This window comes from Pseudopipra pipra, chromosome 6, assembly GCF_036250125.1.
Source record: "Pseudopipra pipra isolate bDixPip1 chromosome 6, bDixPip1.hap1, whole genome shotgun sequence".
In the NCBI taxonomy this organism is placed as follows: Eukaryota; Metazoa; Chordata; class Aves; order Passeriformes; family Pipridae; genus Pseudopipra; species Pseudopipra pipra.
The window spans coordinates 59961204-59981924 of record NC_087554.1 but is presented as its reverse complement, the minus strand read 5'-3'; the positions used below and the strand labels follow the sequence as shown (position 1 = coordinate 59981924).

The 20721-nt window shown below is 41.8% G+C and overlaps 1 protein-coding gene across 3 annotated transcripts in view; it reads left to right on the top strand.

Annotated features, from left to right (window-relative positions):
• Positions 1-1276: 1276 nt before the first annotated feature.
• Positions 1277-20721, top strand: part of PPM1A (protein phosphatase, Mg2+/Mn2+ dependent 1A) — a 34713-nt gene continuing 15268 nt past the window's right edge. For 2 of the 3 annotated variants that reach the window (XM_064659459.1, XM_064659458.1), the window contains exons 1-3: positions 1277-1507; positions 15611-16462; positions 18250-18367. In XM_064659459.1, the coding sequence (XP_064515529.1) occupies positions 15629-16462; positions 18250-18367 (952 nt within the window). In that variant the 5' untranslated portion in view covers positions 1277-1507; positions 15611-15628. The remainder of the gene's footprint in view (positions 1508-15610; positions 16463-18249; positions 18368-20721) is intronic. The other variant, XM_064659460.1, reaches the window with a different exon arrangement.

Sequence of the window (20721 nt, the reverse complement as noted above, 5' to 3'; positions counted from 1 at the left end):
CCCATCGCAGCCTCCTCAGGCATCCCCCCCCCTTTCTTGAGACCAAACAGTGGTCTGTCTTAAAGGCTTTTCCTCTCAGTTTGTTCTCTGCAGGCTGTCGGGGGGAGTCTCTGCCACAGCCTGAGCACACCGCCATCCCTTTTGTCCACAGGCCAGCCTTGATCAAAGGGTGGCTGAAAACCGTGGGATTATTAAACCCATTATGCGTTCATTACTGGTAATCCGCTGCTGATTTTGCCAGCGGTCGTGCTTCCAGCGGGAAAATCTGCGGGGCTCCGGTTCAGGCGGGTAAGAGGATATCGCTCAGAACCAGGATACACAGTCTTAAAGTGCGCCAGGGGAGGTTTAGGTTGGACATCAAGACGAATTTCCTCGCAGAAAGGGCGATTAGACATTGGAATGGGCTGCCTAGGGAGGCGGCGGGGTCTCGGTCCTTGGAAGTGTTGAAGGAAAGACTGTCCGTGGCACTTGGTGCCATGGTCTGTTTGACATGGTGGTGTTGGATCATAGATGATCTCAGAGGTCTTTTCCAACCTAACTGATTTTGTGATTCAGGGAGACGAAGCTGATGCCCCCAGCGCCTCGGGACCCACCGCCCGCCCGCTCCATCGCCGTCAGGTGGGCTGAGCTACTGCCGCCACGGGCCCGGGACCGAGATCGGGACAAGGATCCCAACCAGGAGCTGCCACCTCCCACCCTCGCGTCGCTCTCATCCCTCAGGGAGAGGGGTGGGGCCGATGACGTCACCGCCCCTCGCGCCGGTCCCGCGCAGGCGCGGCGCGGCGCGGGACCCGGGGCGGAGGGTGATGTAATACCCGTAACGGCCCCGCTCCCACATCCGGGTACCCGCCGTGGTGCGCTGGGGGTTTTTTTTCCCCTCCTCTCCCTCCTTTTTTTTTTTTTTTAACCCCACGAAAAACCTCCGTTTGACGCTTATTTATTTTCTTTTGGGGAGGGGAGGGGAAGTGTTTCGTGTTTGTTTTTTTGTTTTTTGTTTTTAACGAGGGTGAGAACGAGGAGGGAAAGGACGCGCTGGGGCGCGCGCGCGCGCGCTCCCGTCTCTCCTCATCCCCCCCCTCCCCACCTTCCCCCTTCCCTCCCCTGCGGCGCGCGCGCCTGCGCAGAGGGGCGGAGGCGGCGGCGGCGGCAGCGGCGCAGCGCGAGAGCGTCCGTGTGTCCGTCCGTGTGTCCGTCCGTCCGTCCGCGGCCGGCGCTCCGCGGGGGCGCTGCGCGGGTGGGCGCGGGGGCATCTCGGGCCGGGGGGGGACGGGGGACCCGGGGACGGAGGGGGGGGCCGGCGGCGGCGGCGGCGGTGGGGGCGAGATGAGCGCTGGGCTCCCCCTGGGCACAGAGCCGCCCTGTGAATGAGCTGAGGCGAGGCCGCCAGCCGGGTGCCCCCCTCCTCCTCCTCCTCCTTCTCCTCCTCCTCCTTGTCCCCGTCCTTCACCGCCGGGAGCGGGAGCGCGGCCCTGCCCGCGGAGCCGGCGCAGACCCCGCGGCCGGGGCGGTGAGTGTTCGCTGCGCCGTGAGGGGGCGGCGGGGCCCGTAAACAACCGGGGGTGGCTGCGCGGGGGCGGGGGGGCGGCGTGAGGAGCCCGGCGCCATCCCCGGCGGCACAGCCGGGATGGAATCGGAATGGGAACGGCGATGGGGGTGCGATCCCGCTGGGATAACGCCGCTGCCGGGATCCCCCCGAGCAGCCCCTGCATTGCAGCGCCTACTGAGGGGCTGAGGGCGGGGGTGTCCCCGCAGCCCCCCCCGGGCACCGGGAGAGGAGGGCGAGCAGCGCGGGCTGGGCCTGGCTCAGGTAGAAAACCAGCAGCTTTCCCTTTCTCCCTGCCCCCCCCTTCTTCCCTCGCCCGGAGTTCATTAAATAAAAGGCTATAAACAGCCTGCTCTCTCCCATCGCCACCCAAACGCTCGGGGCACGGCACTGGGGAAGGAGAGGAAAAAAAAAAAACCACCACGCATCTATTTATAAAGCACCCCACCCTGGCGAGGGTCGGAGCATCAAGCGCTCCCCGAATAGTGACACAGTGATGCAGCGGGGCGGCTTCCCCTCGCCAACGCCTTTCGGGCGTTTTAAAGTTCGGGAGAGATTTCGGTGCCTTTGAAAACAATGTCGTTGAGCAAAGGTTGCGCTGTGACGGTCTGTGATCTGTCACGGCCTGCGTGGTAAAAGTCCGTGGAACCGAGCGCTCCCCCCCCGCATGAGAAAGTTGTGCTGGGTTAATTGGGCTTGCGTGTGAAATGCCAGAGGTTCTGAGCATACGTCTGAAGCTTTTTGTTACATTAGATTGTGTGCTAGTGGCTGTGATACAGCTTTAAGACCGGCTGGAGGTTAATAGTTTTTCACGGGAATTGATTTTGCAGACGTCTGTTCGATACGTATTTGTATTTATTTAGTACGATTAAAATATTTCAGCGTTGCCCATGTGGATGGCAAAATTTTCGTTGTAGCAAAACTAATGTTTAAGTCTACAGTAATACTTGGGAAGAACTAGATTTTTTTTTTTTAGAGCTGTACCTTCTGTCAAATGAGAAAGTGCTGTTCATTGAGGGCCTGTCTAGTAACCTTAAGGTTTAAGGTCCTGTATGGCATCCAAAAGAATTTTTTGGGTTTATTTTTTTTTTAAGCAGAAGGTGATTTTAGACCACCGAGAGCAGTAGCTAGAAGGAAGGTAGGTGATATGTTTTCCTTAGACTGGGATGTTTAGCATCAGAGTAAACAGAATGAATTTATAAAGTAGGAGTTCTAAGTCTTGTGATTCTAGGAAATAACTTCCCAAATGTGAACCCGTGTAGCACTTTGCTGAGCTGTTCCAGTGGTTAGGTGGCTGAAGCAGGATTTGTGAAGTACCAGTGCAATTAAGGCTGGTTGGCTGCTGTTACTCAGGACCCTGCGTGAGTTGCCAAATGACCACGAATTGTGCAATTTCTACCCACATTTCTTCTGTGATACCTTCCCTTCTGTTACTATTCATAGTTTTTTCTATGAATGACATCAGAGACACAGGATGGGGGAAGAAACATGGCTCAGGGAAGTTTTACACTTTACCTGTCCAATCACAGTATCAATCACAAGGAAGGTGTTGAAGGACAGTTTTGGTAGGTGTTACCAGCATTTTTGCCTGGGGTAGGGACAGCTGCTCCTAAAGTTTTCTCTTCCAGGCATTTCTGGGTCTACCTTTTGTGTATGAGACTGGGCTAAGAGTAAGAAGACTTGCTGATGCATCATGCCAGTTATTAATGTTTTTCTCACAGAGATCTCTGATAAAAGCCTCAGGTAAATGTGGAGAGAGCTGCTCTGTCCTCTCTAACTGTTTGGCATAGCCATGTTTTTGTCGTATAAAGGCAAGGCCTAGCTCTGATTTACAGGTTTATTCCTCTGGTTGGTGGTTGTCTGGCAAATCTCTCCCCTTGAGGTACAGTCGAAAACTATTCCTGTGTTCCAAGTATTTCCTAAACTGTCTATAGGTAAGCTTAAGTTACTTTTGTTGAAACAGAGGAGGAGAGATGGAAATGCCAAATGACTGGTGAAGTTTGCAGGTCTAAACAAGCACAACTCAGGGCAATTTGAATTAAAGCAGAATACTAAATATTTTTTTTTCTATAAAATCGAGCTAGTTGCTTCTTATCTGGAGTGCAGCTTATGTGGTGGAGTTGAGTCATTCTTGCTGAGACAGCATTTTGAGTACTGTCGTTAAAATGCTTAGAAATTTAACTCTGTCACAGTATAATTTGCAAACTTATGTAACTGGTATGTTTTTGAATGCAGCTGTCAATAAGAGATCTTATTGCACTTTTCCTTTTTAGTGAAACTATGGAACATAAAGCAGCTTCTTTCACAAGATGACCTAAATATAAAAGTCATTTAAGAACGGCATATTTCTTACAAAAATATTGACGTTGCTATTGACTTAATTTTTAAGTGTTCAGGTCTGTTCTGATGTAAAAAATACTTACATAATTGGCTAAGCAGAACTGCATTGCAATCAAGTGATGGAATGATGCAGGTTGTGTTATTAAATAAGCAAGTTTTGGAATGGAAAGTACTGTAAAATAATTGTATTCGTTTTGTCTCTGCAAACCAGAGGCGTTTTTAAGACTTGACTGGTAGCAGTGTTTGAAGTCAAGACAGTAGTGGCTTATCATAGGTAAACCTGAGCCAAACAGCATTTATTCTTGCTACTGCATGTGGCCCTTCGTGATTTTTGCTCCTCTTTTCTCGTTAATCATACTTGACTTTACTTCAAAAAAAAATTGACTTATTATCTTTTTTTTTTCTGAATGATGCAACTTGTAGTCTCATTTGGTTTTTTGAAAATTAAGCTCCTTTTGGATACTACTTTGTTGCTGAATTCTCACTGATCTCTGTAGTTTTAGTCACATGATCCAAGTTTCAGTTTAAAATACTAGGAAAAGAAATAAACCCCTGTAAAATTTCACATGCTTAACTCTAGTGCTCTTCACTGAATGAATGGCAAAGTACCAAGTATGTGTGTACAATTTGTAATCCCTGAAAAAATGCCGGTGTTCTTGGGATATTTAGAAGGTCCAGGGAATGCAGGTAAATTTACATTTTATGGCATTTTAGATACATTCCATTAGCCAGAGGCTAAAAAATAACGTTTAAGGAGAATTCATGACGTGATGTGGGTCACAGTGGAGGTAAAATTATCTACTCGAAGCTTCGTAATGTTGCTGTCTGTGAAGGAACAATTCAGCATTTATTAAGATTTAATATTGCCAGAGTAAATCATTTGACTCTTAAGACGAGGAAGAATGTTTAGACCAAGAAAATTGTAATCAGAGCAGGAGGAGAAAGCAAATGTGATACCTTGGGAGTGAGCAGGCTGATTTTTGTTCCTGAGTAGAGGTAGCAACCACTGGTGTTAAACCACAAATTTAAGTTACAGATTTCTGTCAAGTCTCTGTCTTATTTATTTGTCTATTTCTGTTTGTGTTTAAACACATATACTGGTAAAATTCACTGATGGGTATTTCAGCTTGCTGCTGGAGTCTGCAAAACAGAGCGTGTTTACAAATATGTGAAACAGCCACTCAGATTTTTTTTTAACAGCTCTTCTCAAAAAGTGTTTCGATGTGACTAAAACAGCAGAATAAAAACTTCCTTCATTGGCACATCCAGTGAAGTACACTTCTACTGTTTAGAGTGTAAACTTTGTATCAGGATATATGTGTATATATATATCAAAGGAGCATTTAAGAGTGATACAAAGGAAAAAGCCAAACTAGCTAACCATGTTTCAGTATTGAAATGTGGAGAAAAGCAGTTTACACGTAGGGGAAAAAGTACATTATCCTCTTTGTTGCTAAACAGATTAGTTCTCAGTTCAGGTAAGACTATTTTAGTAGGTAAAAAGCTCTCTAAAGTCTTCGAAGATAATAGTTTACAAACCCAACAAACTCAAATGTAACATGGCTTGTATTTTGATAGCTGCAGTTTAAATCAAAGCATTTCAGTGTGCTTGTGCTGATACTCCACGTGCAACTGAATTATGTGGGACTACTCAGATGTCTGATGTTGCTCTCATGCTTAAATGCCTTGCTGGACTGTGACCTAGAGGATGAAATGTGTTCTCATGTTTGGGCCTCAGCTGTAACTTGAAGGGTTTTCTGTCTCTATGTGTGCAGTTCATTTTAACTGCCAGCTGTACTTGTGCTCTGGAATTTGAATGGTGGCCTGTATTCCTGACCATATATCAGAGCAATTTGTCCATAATATTCTGTGGTATTTTTTACTTAGAAATTTTTTACTCTAAAATGGCAATGGCCACGAGAAATGTAAACTGTGCCCACGCTCTTTGTGTTTGGAGATGAGCTCAAGGAATTCTCCAGCTGTTAAGTAAAACCCAGTCTTTGAAAGGGGTGCAGGATGTGGAAAACTGTGGGCAGGTAAGCACTTAGCATTAAATTGTAGGAAAATTTAATGAAGAATGAATCAGTTTCTATCAATCAGTAATTTTCTGGTTCCCCCAGTCAATTCTAGTGAGTATTTGGACAGACCCTTCTTAAGAATATTGTGCTGCTTCTCTGTGTAAAGAACCGTTCTGAGGCTGCAGAGTGAGGCCTGTGAGCTTGGGCAGTCTGGAAATTAGCACTGCTTATATTTTGAAGAACAAGTGAATTGGCAATGGCCTCATTCAGTGATCAGAGTGTTTAGAGCTGTGATGAACTCTTGGACTGAGCAGAGCACCTTTACTGCCTTGTTCATCAGGGGCAAATCATCTCTGCACTGATAGAAGTGAACTTGGTAATCGCTGTTTCCCTCAGAGGAAAACCTGTCCTAAAAGGTTCTGTCTGCATAAAAGGCTAAAACAATAGGGGTTTTTTGTTTTATCTTGGTATGTCATTTTTATATTTTTATGCAGTCTTGGGGAGAAAATCTACTTTATTGCAGCAGTCATCCTTTAACTTTGTTCTTTAATGAACAAAGGAATGCTGGGGACGTGAGGGCAAAAGAGCTTTATAAATCAAAGCTCTGTATATGTACAAATGAACAAATTCCAGCTTTTCCTAAGCTTTGAGGATTTGACTTCCAGGTCTTAATGTGCTCCTGGCATGGTTTTGATGTCATTTCCTTGCAAGCAGAGCCAGGTTACAGCTGTACACTTTGCAACATTTCCTATTTTATTACCATTTGATTCCCTTGTGTAGTCATCAGGTTTTAAGTCTCTCCTGTAGCTGCTTTTCCTGTAGCCTCACCAGAATAGTGTTAATATTGCTGAGATCAGAACCCCACTAATATTTTCATGTAAAGTGAAAGCACTGGGAAATTGCTTGTGTATTATTTCATAATACTGAGTACTTGACTAAACAGGAAATTTTGGGGCCTTCATACAAACATCATCTTCTAATCATTGGGCACATACATACTGATGGCATTTTCTCTAAATAGTTTATTTTATTCCCAGGCACTATGTGTATAAACTTTATTTTTTTCACTTGGGTCTCATTCTTCCATATTGATAAATAAATGGCTCATCAGACAAATCACAAACAGGTGGTTGAAGTTAGGAAGATCTGAAGTTTGAAAGCTTTAAATAATTATTTTTTTAAAGGGAGCAGTGACCTTGGTGAGAAACTGGAGGCACAGGGAGGAAAAATTAAAGAGCAGGTTGTGGGATGAGTCCGTGTGTTCAGTTTTCTTGAAGTATATAGGACTGTATTAACTTAATTTTCAAATCATTTGTGGTGAGGTTATCAGTGAATCAGTATGACAGACGGATGGAGGGGGTTTATAAGAACCTGTACACATTACTACAGACAACAATACCGGCTGTAAAAAACGTGGCAGTTTCCTGAACTGAAAGTGACTGTGAGTAATTTTTGTTTCCATATTTCAGGAATAGTTCAGTTAATGCAATTGCTGTGTTGTTGTTTTTTAAATTGTAGTTATTCGAGCCTCCTTTTGTTTTTTGCGTCTCAGTGAATAATCCCATTGGGACCTTTTTCCGTGGAGCATCCTTTTCCTGGTTATTTTAACACTTCAGCTAAAACACAAAGACAAATTGGCAGCAGCTTGACTTCAGTCACATTGGAACCTCCTGAGCAGTTCTGGCTATTCCAATAAGCCATCCTGGTCTTGAGGCTTTTCAACAAATATCTTCACTTTCCTCTTTTGGGATAGTGGCAGGACAGGCTCTGACTCCAATTCTGTCTCGATTTTTCTAAATAGGTTTAGCTGAACTTGATAAAAAAAAGCAAATGCTTTTTGGTTGGTTGGGTTTGTTTTTTTCTTTCTGACACAGAAATAGTAGTGGAATGATGTGATTCTTCCACTAAATAAAGCATTCCTCTATGAATCTTAAACTTTTTTTTTTAAATGGCAGGAATTTTGTGATTGGTAGTACAGTGAACAAAGATGCTGAGACTGTAAATGAGAGATCAAAAAAAGAAATTAAAGAATAGGAGTGTTTTAGCTATTATTTGAAGCTTTTGGTATGGTCAGGTTTAAAATTCTTGGACTTTAGGTGGCTTGTACTCAAGTAAGAATTTTCAATTAGGCCTGCAGTGTCCAGGAGTGGGGTAATGATCTGTCATGATGAGAGATGACAGTGGCAGAGCACTCGTGGTATTACAAATACTGGAAAAAATTGTAAATCAACTTTCGTGATTTCTGTGGCTCCATTCTTCTGGGTTGTCTTTTTGTTTCCTTTTCACCCGTGTTTTCTTTGTGGTGAAACTGTTGCTGTGCGTGGTTCTGTTGGAATGGCTGCGTAGCCCTGACATGAGCAGTTCGGTTGGAGCCCTTACAATTTATTTCTTTGCCTTGCTCTTTCAAAAAATTTGAATCTTACTGCATCTCATTGATGTATAAAATGAAGCAAGGCCTTTCTTTCTCCTGACTTCTGTCTACAGGGACTGCAGCTTCCTTGGATCTTCCACTTCTTTTTTGCAGTTGCTTCAATGGGGCTTTGAATTTTGGCTGGAGTCTGCAGGAGTGTCTGTCCTATTAACAAAGGGGTTGTCTAGGCTTACTGTCTAAAATGGGTGTCTTTTGTTTATCTTCCTACACTTTTAAGTAAGAAATCTTGGGAAAATGAAGTATAACCAGAAAGGTGCTGAACTAACCACCAGCATGGGCATGTTTTTTGCTTATTAATGCTTTCAAGCAAGGACCTTGGTGTTTTCATTCTCATACTGTTCAGACAGCAGCATATGAATTTATGCAGAGTTACCTCATTGATTTTCATAGTACTTGTTTGTGCTATTTTGGTTGTCTACATAGTTTTTCATGGTGATTGGGCTGCTCATGCTCTGGTACTGCTGCTTAGTGTGTTTTTTTTTCTTTATGCTTTCCCACTTGTAATTTATAGTATGAATATTTAGAAAGAAGTAAAAATTCTATTTTGGTCAAGAAATACTCCCTTAGTCGTGTTCTGAGGGTGCCAGTCATGTTAGGATCCTGATAAGTGACTGCTGCTTGTGGATGCAAGTTGTAACTCCTCTCAGAATCAATGTAGTGATTTTTTTTTTTTCATTCCCAGCAGTGGTCTCACTGATTCTGGAAAGAAATTATTTTCTTCAGTAACTGACCATATTGCAAAATTAACTCCATAAAGAAATCTTGAAACTACATCACTGTCTTCCAAATTTCTACAGGAACAATTTGTTAGAGGCGAATTATCTTTTTCAATGTCCAGGGCTTCCTTTTTCAGAAATCAGATTACACATCTCTCCGCTGGAGAGAGTTTGAACCTCAGCCAAAACACATTCATACTGAGAAGCTTCTGGTTTAACCTTGGAACAGGTTTAGTTGTCTACAGGAAGGGTAGGTAGGAGCAGAAAATGATGTTTTAAGAAGAAGCTGAAACATGTTGTTGGAGGGAGGGTGTTAACTCAGGAATGGTTACCTTCTGTGTTCCAGAAGGCTTTAATAATCCTCTCCTAAATCCTACCTGCCCTGCCATACACACCACGTGGGATAAAATATTTTGCTGCTTAGTACAGGGAGGCATTTGGAAAGGCTGTCAGCTCCTAGGAAGGAGAAGGGATTTTGAGCAGAAGAGAAGTTATGTTCAAAAAAAGAAAAGAACTTGCAAAACAGCCCAGCTTGGTGAAATGGCCGTGCCTTGGACCAGCTATTAAATGGTCAGAGCTCGGAGGTGTTGGTAGCAGAGGTGCAGGGATTTAGTGTTTTCTGCTGTGCTGGGAAGTTGTAATTGCAGTCACTGTTGCGTTTTAATTACCAGGAGAGAGGGAGGGTAAGTTGAGAAAGTTTGGAGCAGTTCATACTTTCCCTCATACACACAAAGTCATTAACTTGCTTACTCTGGGTTGGTTTTTTTTTTCTGCCCTGTCTTTCACTTGCATCCATGTGTAGATGTTCTTGCGTGTCCAAAGGCTTGTTTCTGAGAGTTTTGATATTTCTCTTTACTTTCTTTAAACTAATGTTTCCAGCTGTCTGCCTTTTCCTGTTCCCTTTGTCTGCCACATGCCACAGCTCCTACATCTCTCCTAAACCAAGAAATTGTTGGTGTTATTAGAAGCATGGGTAGTTTCTTATGTTCTTCCCTTCACCGTTGTCTTACTGCAGTGTAACACAGACTACAGTTGCATCCCTAAGAAGCAAATGTTCTGGTGAGGAAATTCTGTGTTAGTCCATGTTTATTCAAATAGCCCTGCTTCTGTATTTATTATTTTTTTTTACATCTTTTTCATAGAAAATTCATGTCTCCTAGTTGGCCATTTATTCCTGTATTTGAAAGTACACATTCAGAAACATCAGCTGTAATTTTTTAGTATTTTACTGCTGTTTTGAGCTGTAAGTGCCAGAACTCAGTCATATAGCCTCCAATAGTTTTTAAATAGTTTCATTGGCAAGAAGCTTTTTCATGACTTCATTCAGCCCATGACTGTGGTGTAATTATGTCTCCTCATCTGCGTGTTCTGCTTTATTTTAGTCATTCTTCTGATCCCTGGGATGATCTCTGACATGTTGTTTGTTAAAATTAATTGATTTGGGGCATCCAGCACATTCTGTCAGTTTTTCATTCAACAGGCTCTAACTCCTGAAAATGTTTCCACGTTTGCACAATTCCATGCTGTCTGGCTACTGCATCCAGCCTGCTTAAGGCAGAGGGGAAAATTCTGCGGATCAGGCTGGAGTTGAAGTTGAACAAATGCCCTTTTTCTATTCAGTAGCAGTCTGTATAATTTGGTGACTTGCTCTGTGTCCTGCAGTTCAAGTAAAGGTTGTAATCTTTCTTTATGGTGCTCATTACAACACACGGGTTGTAATGTCACTGAGAGAATTGTTCCAGGAAATTGGAGTATGGGGGTATTTCTCAGCTTAGTTAGAACAAGTGCCTGTGACTTCAGTGTGGTTCATATAAGCAGCTTATCCTAGTGGAAGGAATACAAGTTGCACATTGTTTTAAGAGGATTATTAATTTACATATTGTTGAAGTAGAAGTTTCGGATGGGGGTGGTTAGTTTTCTTGGACGAAACGATCAAATCCTTGTCCAGATTCCTTGGAAAAATAAATTGTATTTTTATAGAGGTATGTGGAGTTACATTAACTGTCCTTTGTGAACAATGTAGGACTTACCTTCACTTGAACCTTCAAGCAAATCAATAAGTAAATACCAAAACAGTAAAATTTATTTTCCAGTGTATCAGAATGGGCATTACAGTTGTGCTGCCTGGATAGCACAATTTGAGGAACAAATGAAGGGGCAAAGAGATTTCATGCATTCCAGTGTTGTATCTGTGGTTGTCCCTGGTTGTCCATGGTCTGGTATACTAATTACTCTCCTTTTCTTTGCCACTCTGTTCTCCAGTTGTGTCTATTTTCAAGGAGTTTTAGCTACTGACTCTTTGGCATGCTCCATTCATTATTCCAATTTTGTTTCTAATGCTGCAGTCCTTTGAATTTTGGCACTCTTGTGCTTTATCCAAGGTCTTGTTACTTGTGTTGATTTTTATAGGCCCTGTACAGTATTCTTGCTTTTCCTGCAGTCTGCAAACTGCAGCTTGAGTTCTCCGTGCACTTGTTGTAGATGCTGTCCTTCAGTTTGACCTCCACAAAATCAGGGTTTCAGAACTCAGGGTTTAAATGCACTCACAGATGCATCTCCTGCATATTTGTTTCTGTTCACAGGGGTCCATTTTCACTTCTAGCTTTGCTCAGAAGCCTCTCTGTTCTTCAGAGCCAAAATCCAGAAACTTTGACTGCAGAAAGCTCTTCTTTTTTAGGACATAAAACTAATGCAAGTCCGTGATATGAAGATGGTAAACAAAGAATCATGTTAGATTAAAATCGAAGTTTGCTTGGCTAATTGTTGTGGCATTTGCTGTGCTAGATGTGTTAGTTACCATTTCTGAAGAAAATGTTGCACCTCTGATCTTTTTATGAGGCACCACCCTTATAGTACTGTTCAGAATGGTCCTTCTCTAAGAAAATAAAAGTGGATGGTGTATCTTTGCCACTAAACTTTATGGTTAAAGTGCATTTTCTCTTACTTTGCCATTAATAGGAGCAGGAAAATGTCTTCTCCTTTAGCACATGTGAATTATTCAAGCATCCCAGAAGCTGAGGCTTCCAGAGTAGAGGACTGGTTCTATCTCCTGCTGTGAGACCAGTTTTCTAACATGATTGTAGAAATGTGTGGCTGGGTTAAGAAGGGAAAGGGTAGTAGAATTATTTGGAGAATGAAGGTCATAAAATGAGGACTCCTCTTAAGAAAGATGACTAAAGAAATAAAAAGAGTGGCTGAGTTAGGCCATGTTCAGGATCTGTTCCTTTATGTATTGCACATGGTGCACCCAGTGTGTTCTGGGTCTGACGTCTCTGTAGTGTTTTTACATAACAAAGTCATGCTGTAACTTGGGCACTTGCACTGCTATAGGTTAATCAGATTTGCATACAGAGTTAAATGCTTAACCAAAGGTGTCATTCCAACTTAATCACTGTAGTGCACAAAGCACCTCATCAAAGAATGAAAAACTGTACTGGTAATTTAGGTAGACACTGGTGTGTGAAAGATATTTCCGTAGATAAGTACTCAAAAACAAGTCTAAAAAGTATTTTTAGTAGGAAGGAGGCACGGCTTTCTTACATCAGTCTTTGTGTGTGTGTCTGTCCCTTCTTTTAAAACTAAGATTATTTTTTTTCCTAACCAAGACACTCTAAATTCTTCAGGTTTTAACCACACTTAAGGGTGTGGGGAGAGAAGTAGCAGGTAGCTTCCAACTCCTAAGCAGAGATTGGTCATATTTGACTCAATTTTTTCTGAATGAGAATTGAAATTCCAGGAAAAACCTAAAAGCCTGGCATGTTCATTCTATCCACAAGTAAATGATGCTTTCTCTTTGGATATAGTGAGATTTTAAAAACTTGGCCTCCTTTCCTGCAGGTTTAGAACTGAAGTTCTGGTGGAAGTATGATTGGCTGGAGTGTTGCAGGGACGACAAGTACACTCTGTTGTTGCAGTTTCTGCAGGTGATCACTTCATGCCATGGGCTGGGGATAATTTCCAAAGGGGTTGTTGCATGACCACATTGTGGTTTTACTTCTGCCTGCTTGTATTTGCATCCATGGTGGGAACTCACGCCCTTGAAGGATCCCGGGTCAACATCTCACCTGCAAGGCTTAATTTAGAAGAGCCTCAGCTTTCAGGTTACCTTCTGGGGAGGGATGAGGCAATGTGGGTTTTAAATGGAGAGTGGATTTGTTAACTTTGGAAGTGTTCTGCCAGTTCTGTAGGAGTTGTTAAAACTTCATGTGGCCTGTCTGTGTGTATTTTTATTGGGGTTTACATGATAAACTACTAAATAGGACAGACTGCTTACAAAGCACAACTCTGGATCTTGTGTACTTAGTAAGGTGAGAGATCAGAAGGAACACTGCCAGTTTTGACATCCAAATTTTGACAGTGCTTGTGGTCAGTTTAACTGTATCCTGTTCTTAATCTTTTCTGTTTTGTTTCAAACACACCAATAATGTCAAATACTTCACGAAAATGTGGTATTTGCCTGGGCAGTTTCTGCTTTTTGAGCTCTAAAGATGAAATAATTGAATATCTTCGTTCTGTTTTATGATCTCTTTGACAGTAAAAAAGTGTGAGGTGTTAAACTCTGCTGCTATTGTGGAATGAATAAAAAGTATTATTCTGCAAAATAATTCCCCATGTGATGTGTAGCAGCATTCTGTAATTATTTTGATCACTCTGACTTCAGTAGAGTTGCATGTGAAGATAAAAAAGTCTAAGTCATATTTTTTTCCTAGCAACTGCAGTAATGTGAACCTCTCCTGCATGTGCTGGGACACAAGACACGCTCAGTACACACTCTGTTTTGTTGGTTAGTTACAGTTTGCTTGGGCATCAATATCTCTTGTTTGCTTGAGAAGAGACAGAACTTCAGAGCAGGGTTTGGGTGAGAGGAAGCAGAGGTGTATTGCTGCTGCTGCCACCTCCATACCGCTGAAGTATGTGTTTTGTTTTTGTTAACAAAGCATGTGAGCCAGAGAGTGTATAACCAGTCCCCGTGCCTCACATTTGAATCACTGTTGTGGTGAGATCAAATATAAACATTTCTTGACTGTTTATTCTAACACAGATGTTTTAGAAAGGTTGATAGTGGCTGGAAAAAAAGCTATGTGAAAAGCTTTGTTGGATGTATGGTGTCACTTAGAGCTGGTGCTGTATTGCATTAGAAAGTGATGTTATCGAAAAGTGATGTGGTCACTTAGAAAACTGGTCAAATATATTCCACATGCAAGTTAAAGATTTCTAAAGCCCCTGGTGTACTGATTTTTCTGCTAGTGCAGCTGCTTAGTTGGGCCTCAGGTAAAATGTGCTTCAGAATCTCTTCTCACAGTTAATTTTTGCCCACTGTCTTCAAGTAGAAAAGCTCATAATCCTGTTCCATTACCTTGCATTGTATAACAGTGATTTGCAGAGTCTTTGATGCTTCCCAGGGCACAATTTGCAAGTATGTAAAATGTGTGACCTATTTTGTATGGTTTTTTAATAATGAATGCACAAATAACCCGATGTGGATTAGAAGGGTGGGTTGGATGGTTAGGGTGTGAAAGCCATGAAGATAAACCAGTCAGTTGACGCTGCCTGCAAATATAACTCTTATTCTCTTAAGCACAAATATTTGCTGCATCACATCCCAATGAGGAGGTGGAGGAGGAGAGGGTGTGCAGTGTATTGGTCTGGCTTGAATCTCGATTCACACATGAATTTACAATGCATGCGATTTTATTTCCAAACAGATTTCCTCAGACTTGTTAGGGGCAGTTGTCTTTCAGTGAAGCATGAATACATTAAGGTTTTAAGTAAATCTGCAGCACAGACATCTGAGAAGCTTGCTGCGTAATTTAACTGAAAATCTAAGGATGAGCTTTCACAAGATGGCTGAGCCAAACTAATGGCTTGCTGCTGCCTAAAGGGACAGCTGCTCTGTTCCTTCCCAGCCCTGCTCCTAGATTATCCAGTGTTGCTTTTTCCTTTACACAGACTCTGGCATCGTCTTGGTCACTGAGATCATTTATCTGTTTAAAAAAAAAACCAACCAAACAACCAAACCAAACCAAAACCCCCTGAACCTGCCCCCCTAAAAGAAAAGCTAATCAGTTTGCTTTCACTTCCCCATCACTATGAGGAAAGCAGAGTTCGAGCAGGAATTTGTGGCCAGCAGGTAGGGATCTAGGGAATGCCACTGTTCTGGAAACATTGAACTCTTTCATGGCTCAGTAATCGCAGGGAACAGCTATTCAGATGTGTGCCAGTGAACAAGTCCTCTTTGAAACTGATTTCATACATACTTATATTAGAGGCTTTTGTCAGAACCATGAATGATAGTGGAATATAAATTTTTCAAGTAAAACAGCTGAAAATACAAAAATAGGAAAAGTGCATTTCAGCTAGTAGTAGTGCCCTTGTTTAAATTAGATGAAAGCAATGCAGATTTGACTCGAGACACAGAAAAATCTTAGCTTTATAGCTCTGGTGTTTTGTCATCTTAACATTATTTGTGCCATTATTTAACAGCTTCCAGTAGGATTTTCAAACAAGGAAATATCTTAATAATCCTTTTCTTTTTTTTTTTTTTTTTTTTCCTTCCTTGCAGAACTGAAGGAAGGTCATCATGGGAGCATTTTTAGACAAGCCAAAGATGGAGAAGCATAATGCCCAGGGGCAAGGGAACGGGCTCCGTTACGGCCTGAGCAGCATGCAGGGCTGGCGCGTGGAGATGGAGGACGCACACACGGCCGTGATCGGTTTGCCAAACGGACTTGATGGATGGTCGTTTTTTGCTGTATATGATGGGCACGCTGGATCACAGGTTGCCAAGTACTGCTGTGAGCATTTATTAGATCACATCACGAGCAACCAGGATTTTAAAGGGCCAGATGGGCCACCATCTGTGGAAAGTGTAAAGAGCGGCATCAGAACAGGTTTTCTGCAAATTGATGAACACATGAGAGTCATCTCGGAGAAGAAACATGGCGCAGACAGAAGTGGGTCAACAGCTGTGGGTGTCATGATTTCCCCCCAACACACATACTTCATCAACTGTGGAGACTCGAGAGGGTTGCTTTGTCGAAACAGGAAGGTTCACTTCTTCACACAGGATCACAAACCGAGCAATCCGCTGGAGAAGGAGCGCATACAGAATGCAGGTGGCTCCGTAATGATTCAGCGTGTGAACGGCTCCCTTGCTGTTTCAAGGGCGCTTGGGGACTTTGATTACAAATGTGTCCATGGGAAAGGTCCTACAGAACAGCTGGTCTCACCCGAGCCTGAAGTCTATGAAATCGAGAGATCAGAAGAAGACGATCAGTTCATCATCCTGGCGTGCGATGGTATCTGGGATGTTATGGGAAATGAAGAGCTGTGTGACTTTGTAAGATCCAGACTTGAAGTCACTGATGACCTTGAGAAAGTTTGCAATGAGATAGTTGACACCTGCTTGTACAAGGTAGCCAGACTTGAGAGAAGCTGAGTTTACTGTGATTTGACTGTTAGAAGTTTATGAACAAGTTAAGAATAAGTTTTGATTCCAGTCTCTAAGTGTCCAATGGTTTATGTTAACACGACTTTGACAGTAATGACCGTGTCTCCCACAGAAATTGTGATAGAGGGGGAATGAACACACAACAGAAACAATATGTCTTTCTGGTGGTTTTGGTTAATTAGAGTTTATAATCATGTACAGATACATTGTGATTGATGGAAAACTAGGAGCTGATGGGTATTTATGGGCAAGACAGTAACTACCCTCTTCTGTTTTATAGCATACTTTACAAAACCGTAGCTCTTAAGACTTAATCAGGCCAGAGATCATTTTTTCCACTCCTAATCTTCCCCTCCTTTCTTGGACATATAGTAGTAATATTACTGATATAATTACACCAAGATAAATGCAGAATGAATGAACCTTGACTTCATATTTTGCAGTTTAAAATTCCTGCTTAACTATGAAGACCTGTCTTCCTATGTTAGTGTTTATTTTGGTTTAATTACTGTATTTCTTACTCAGTGTTGTGTGATACAGCTCTGAAAGCAGCTCAAGTAGAAGCTTGGACCTTTTGGTTTAACAAATCTGTGTAATTTTGCCAGCAATAACTTTTACTTTGTATTTATAAGTTGCAGGGTGATGCAGTTACAGAAGAGGTTCCAAGCACTGAGTTTCATAGCTTGATACTTAATTTCCAAAGGAGCTAGAAGTCATAATGTAAAAAACCAACATTTTTGATTCTAAAGAGACAAGACAGCATCTCTGTTTTTGCCACATGGGTAACAGGGTCATTGTTTCCTGTTTGGAAGAATGTAATTGCTTTCCAACACTTTGGCAGATTGATAATCCTTATGTTTTTGTTTGCAATTTTTGTTTGGTAGTCCTGAAAACAAATTCCAGGAAAGGAACAGTGGCTTGTGGATGCTGTAAGCTTTGCAGGAGCCAGCTGTCAGCACCTTCCCATGCACCCAGATACTGTTGTTCTGAACGCTGGTTCTTGATCTTGCTGACATCAGTGGATTTAGTTATCATTAAAAGTTAGGCATATGGATGCATGTTTTGTAGACCAGAGCACAGGGGTATTGAAAGTAAACTGAACAATTACTTTGCATAAGCAGAATGTGGCTGTATTTTAACATATTCAAGTATTGGGGTTCTGTTTAGTTGGGTTTTAAATGTTTCCATTTCAAAGAATGTTTCTGTAAAGGCCTGGGCACCTCCCAGCTGGTCTTCAAACAAATTCTCTCACTTGTAACTTTCCTTGTTTTAAAAGAAAAGGGCTGGGGGGGAACCTAATAGCTGTGATTTTAGGTGGAAGCACTGTCTGAACTCAGCGCTTTCCTGCCTACTGCTTTTAAGCAGTAATGGTTCTGTTCACCCATCTAATATTCAGCTGTTTACCCCAAACTATCGGATAGTATTTGAAACAAGATGGAACACAACTTTGTGATTACACATCACTCATGACTAATGTCAGTTTTTAGTCCGTGGGCTGTCTGTAACTGGCTCCATGTAGTCTTCAGACCACAAAAGAGGAAAGAACAAAGTGACTTAACAGTTGTACCGGATGAACGGGCATGGAATTCTGTAAGGGGAAATTAATGCAAAGGATAATATTCCTCCACAGTAGTAAATGTTGGATTCTAATACCTTATGATTTGTGAATTTCTGTGTGTAAAATGCTTTGATGTGTATTTAGCCTGGTGTGTGTGTATACATTTCTCAAATCGTTTTTTCTTTTCCACCAGGGAAGTCGAGACAACATGAGTGTGATATTGATCTGTTTTCCGAATGCACCAAAGGTATCGCCAGAGGCGGTGAAAAGAGAGGCAGAGTTGGACAAGTACCTGGAAAGCAGAGTAGAAGGTGGATCATTTAAAAAAAAATAAGTAACTTTGTTTCTAAACAGATCCCTGGCCCCCTTCCCCTTCCAACAGCTAAACCCTTAACACATACAGGCTTCTTAATAGACCTTCAAGTGCCATTGGCCATCCTGTGTACCTCTGAAAAAGGCACTCATATATGTCCTGAAAAAGCTCTGCTATGAAAGTGCAGCAGCCTATAACCCAGAAAACTATTCAGGATGGCAGAGAAAGCATTCGTGCCCAGAATTCTTCCTGAGTCTGTTGACAGCACTAACTTCAGACCAGTGAATCCTGATTCCTGTTACATGGAGTTAAATGAAATAATCAAAATATCTTGCAAAGTGTCTATGAAGATGGTAATTTGAGTGCCATTTTTCCATATAATTAAATACAAATCAGTTAGCTGTAATATTTTATTACCAGTTATAGTAGCATTACAACTTGATTACTGTAATCTTTAAGCTAATATATTTACTTATTTGAAAGCTGATCTTTAAGCATTCATGACAAACAAGCTGGGAACTCATCTTACTCTGATAGTAACTTCAAAATTTTTCCTTTAATTTGTATTTCTGGAGTTCTATAAACTGAAACTGCAAGCCTTGGGCTTTTTGGATCACATAAAAATGATACTTGAAATCAATTCGATTTAAAGAATTTCTGGTTCAAACTGCATTTATAGTGCCTTTTGGTATTTAAAACCAACCACAGCTTGGAGTTTGTTTCTGAAACATAAGACATGCTGTATGCATTATTTGCATAGGTTAAGTCTATTTTTGAAGTGGACTCCTCTAGACCTATATGTTACAAGTCTAGTTTTGTGTGTGTACTCCCAAGAATCCTTAATAGCACACCGGGCACAATAGGCAGACTTCTTCACAACTATGGTAGCAGTGATTAGTAAGTTAGAGGAGTATATTATGCACTTTTTCCCTCCTTAACTTGCGTGAAGACAACACAGTGCAGCTTCAGAAATCTCACAGAGAGCTTGCCTACATGGGAATTGTGGGTTCAGACAAATTAATGTGCAATTTTAAAGCACTTACAACCTGTGTAGGTGCTCCTTCAGAAAGTACCACGTTTTTCAAAGGCCTCATTCACAAGGTCTTGGCAAACTGCATCTGTTCTGCCCCTGAACAAATGTCCAGGCAGACATTTCTGTGCTTTAATCTTAACACTTGCCTGAGAGGAGAAGTTGGTGCCCGGAGAGCGATGGTGTGAATCTCCCTGGCAGCGCAGCAGGAATACGAGTGCACGGTCACGCTGCGTGAGGGAAGTGTCAGATGGCTTCGTGCCTTGCAAAGCAGGGAGCAGGTTTGCACCAGGCATTTGGAGAGCTTGCTGTGTGTGTGCCCACCCACAGATTTGGTGGAGAACAAGTGTGCTGTACGTTCACACATTAATTTACAGCATGGTAACAGTCCTAATTTGGGCAAGTGTTGCCTTCTTATCTTAGATATTTTGTCTGAGTTCAGACAAACCCATGACCTAGAATATGGAAATGTGTTCAAGTCAAGGCTGCATCTTCATTGTATCCCAGGAGTATTACAATGAGGAAAGCTGGCATTTTTGTACAGCTGCTTCATTTTACAAAGGAAGAGCCTAAACACTGGACCTGCATGTGGTTATGGTACATACAATGAGTTTGGCTGCTGGTACTTTGCAGTTATACAAATAGAAAATTTCAGGAATGAGCAAAGTGTGATAATTGCATAGAGGCAGAAGGATTCTGTATGTAGTTATAAAGCACTTTAATACTAATTTAATGGAATGATGTCTGAACACCTTGAGGAAATATATTGTACTTGCCCTCAAGGATTTTGCTTCTTTTTGAGAGTTCTTCTCAATCTTTTGCCTATAGTTGCACAAAGATATTATTTAAATTAATAAATATGTAGTAAACACTACTCACCCCAGCAGCAATTTGTATCAGCTGTGTACAGAGTTTGGCCTTTTACTTACTCATGAGAGAAGTTGAAAGGCTGAAATAAAGCAGAACTTCAAGAACAGGAATTGATTAATTTGGTTACATTTAACTTAATTCCTGTGCAGTTGAGTTGTTTCCAAAGTAAATGGATAATGCCTTATTGAGTAGTAAGGTAGGACTGCTACAGCATCTGAAACTTTATACACTACAGTGAATAATCTTGCTCTTATCTTAGGATACTATAAGAGTAGCAGTGCTTAACTTTAAAAGCCTAATTTTTGGCTGAAGCAACTAGAACATATAAGGAGTACTTTTAGAATGATCTTACTAATCTGTAACATCAATTTAAAGTTAAAATGAATTAAAATGGAAAGTTGGTCAAAATGCATATTATGTATTTTTATGCACTTCAGTACTCAGTGAAGTCC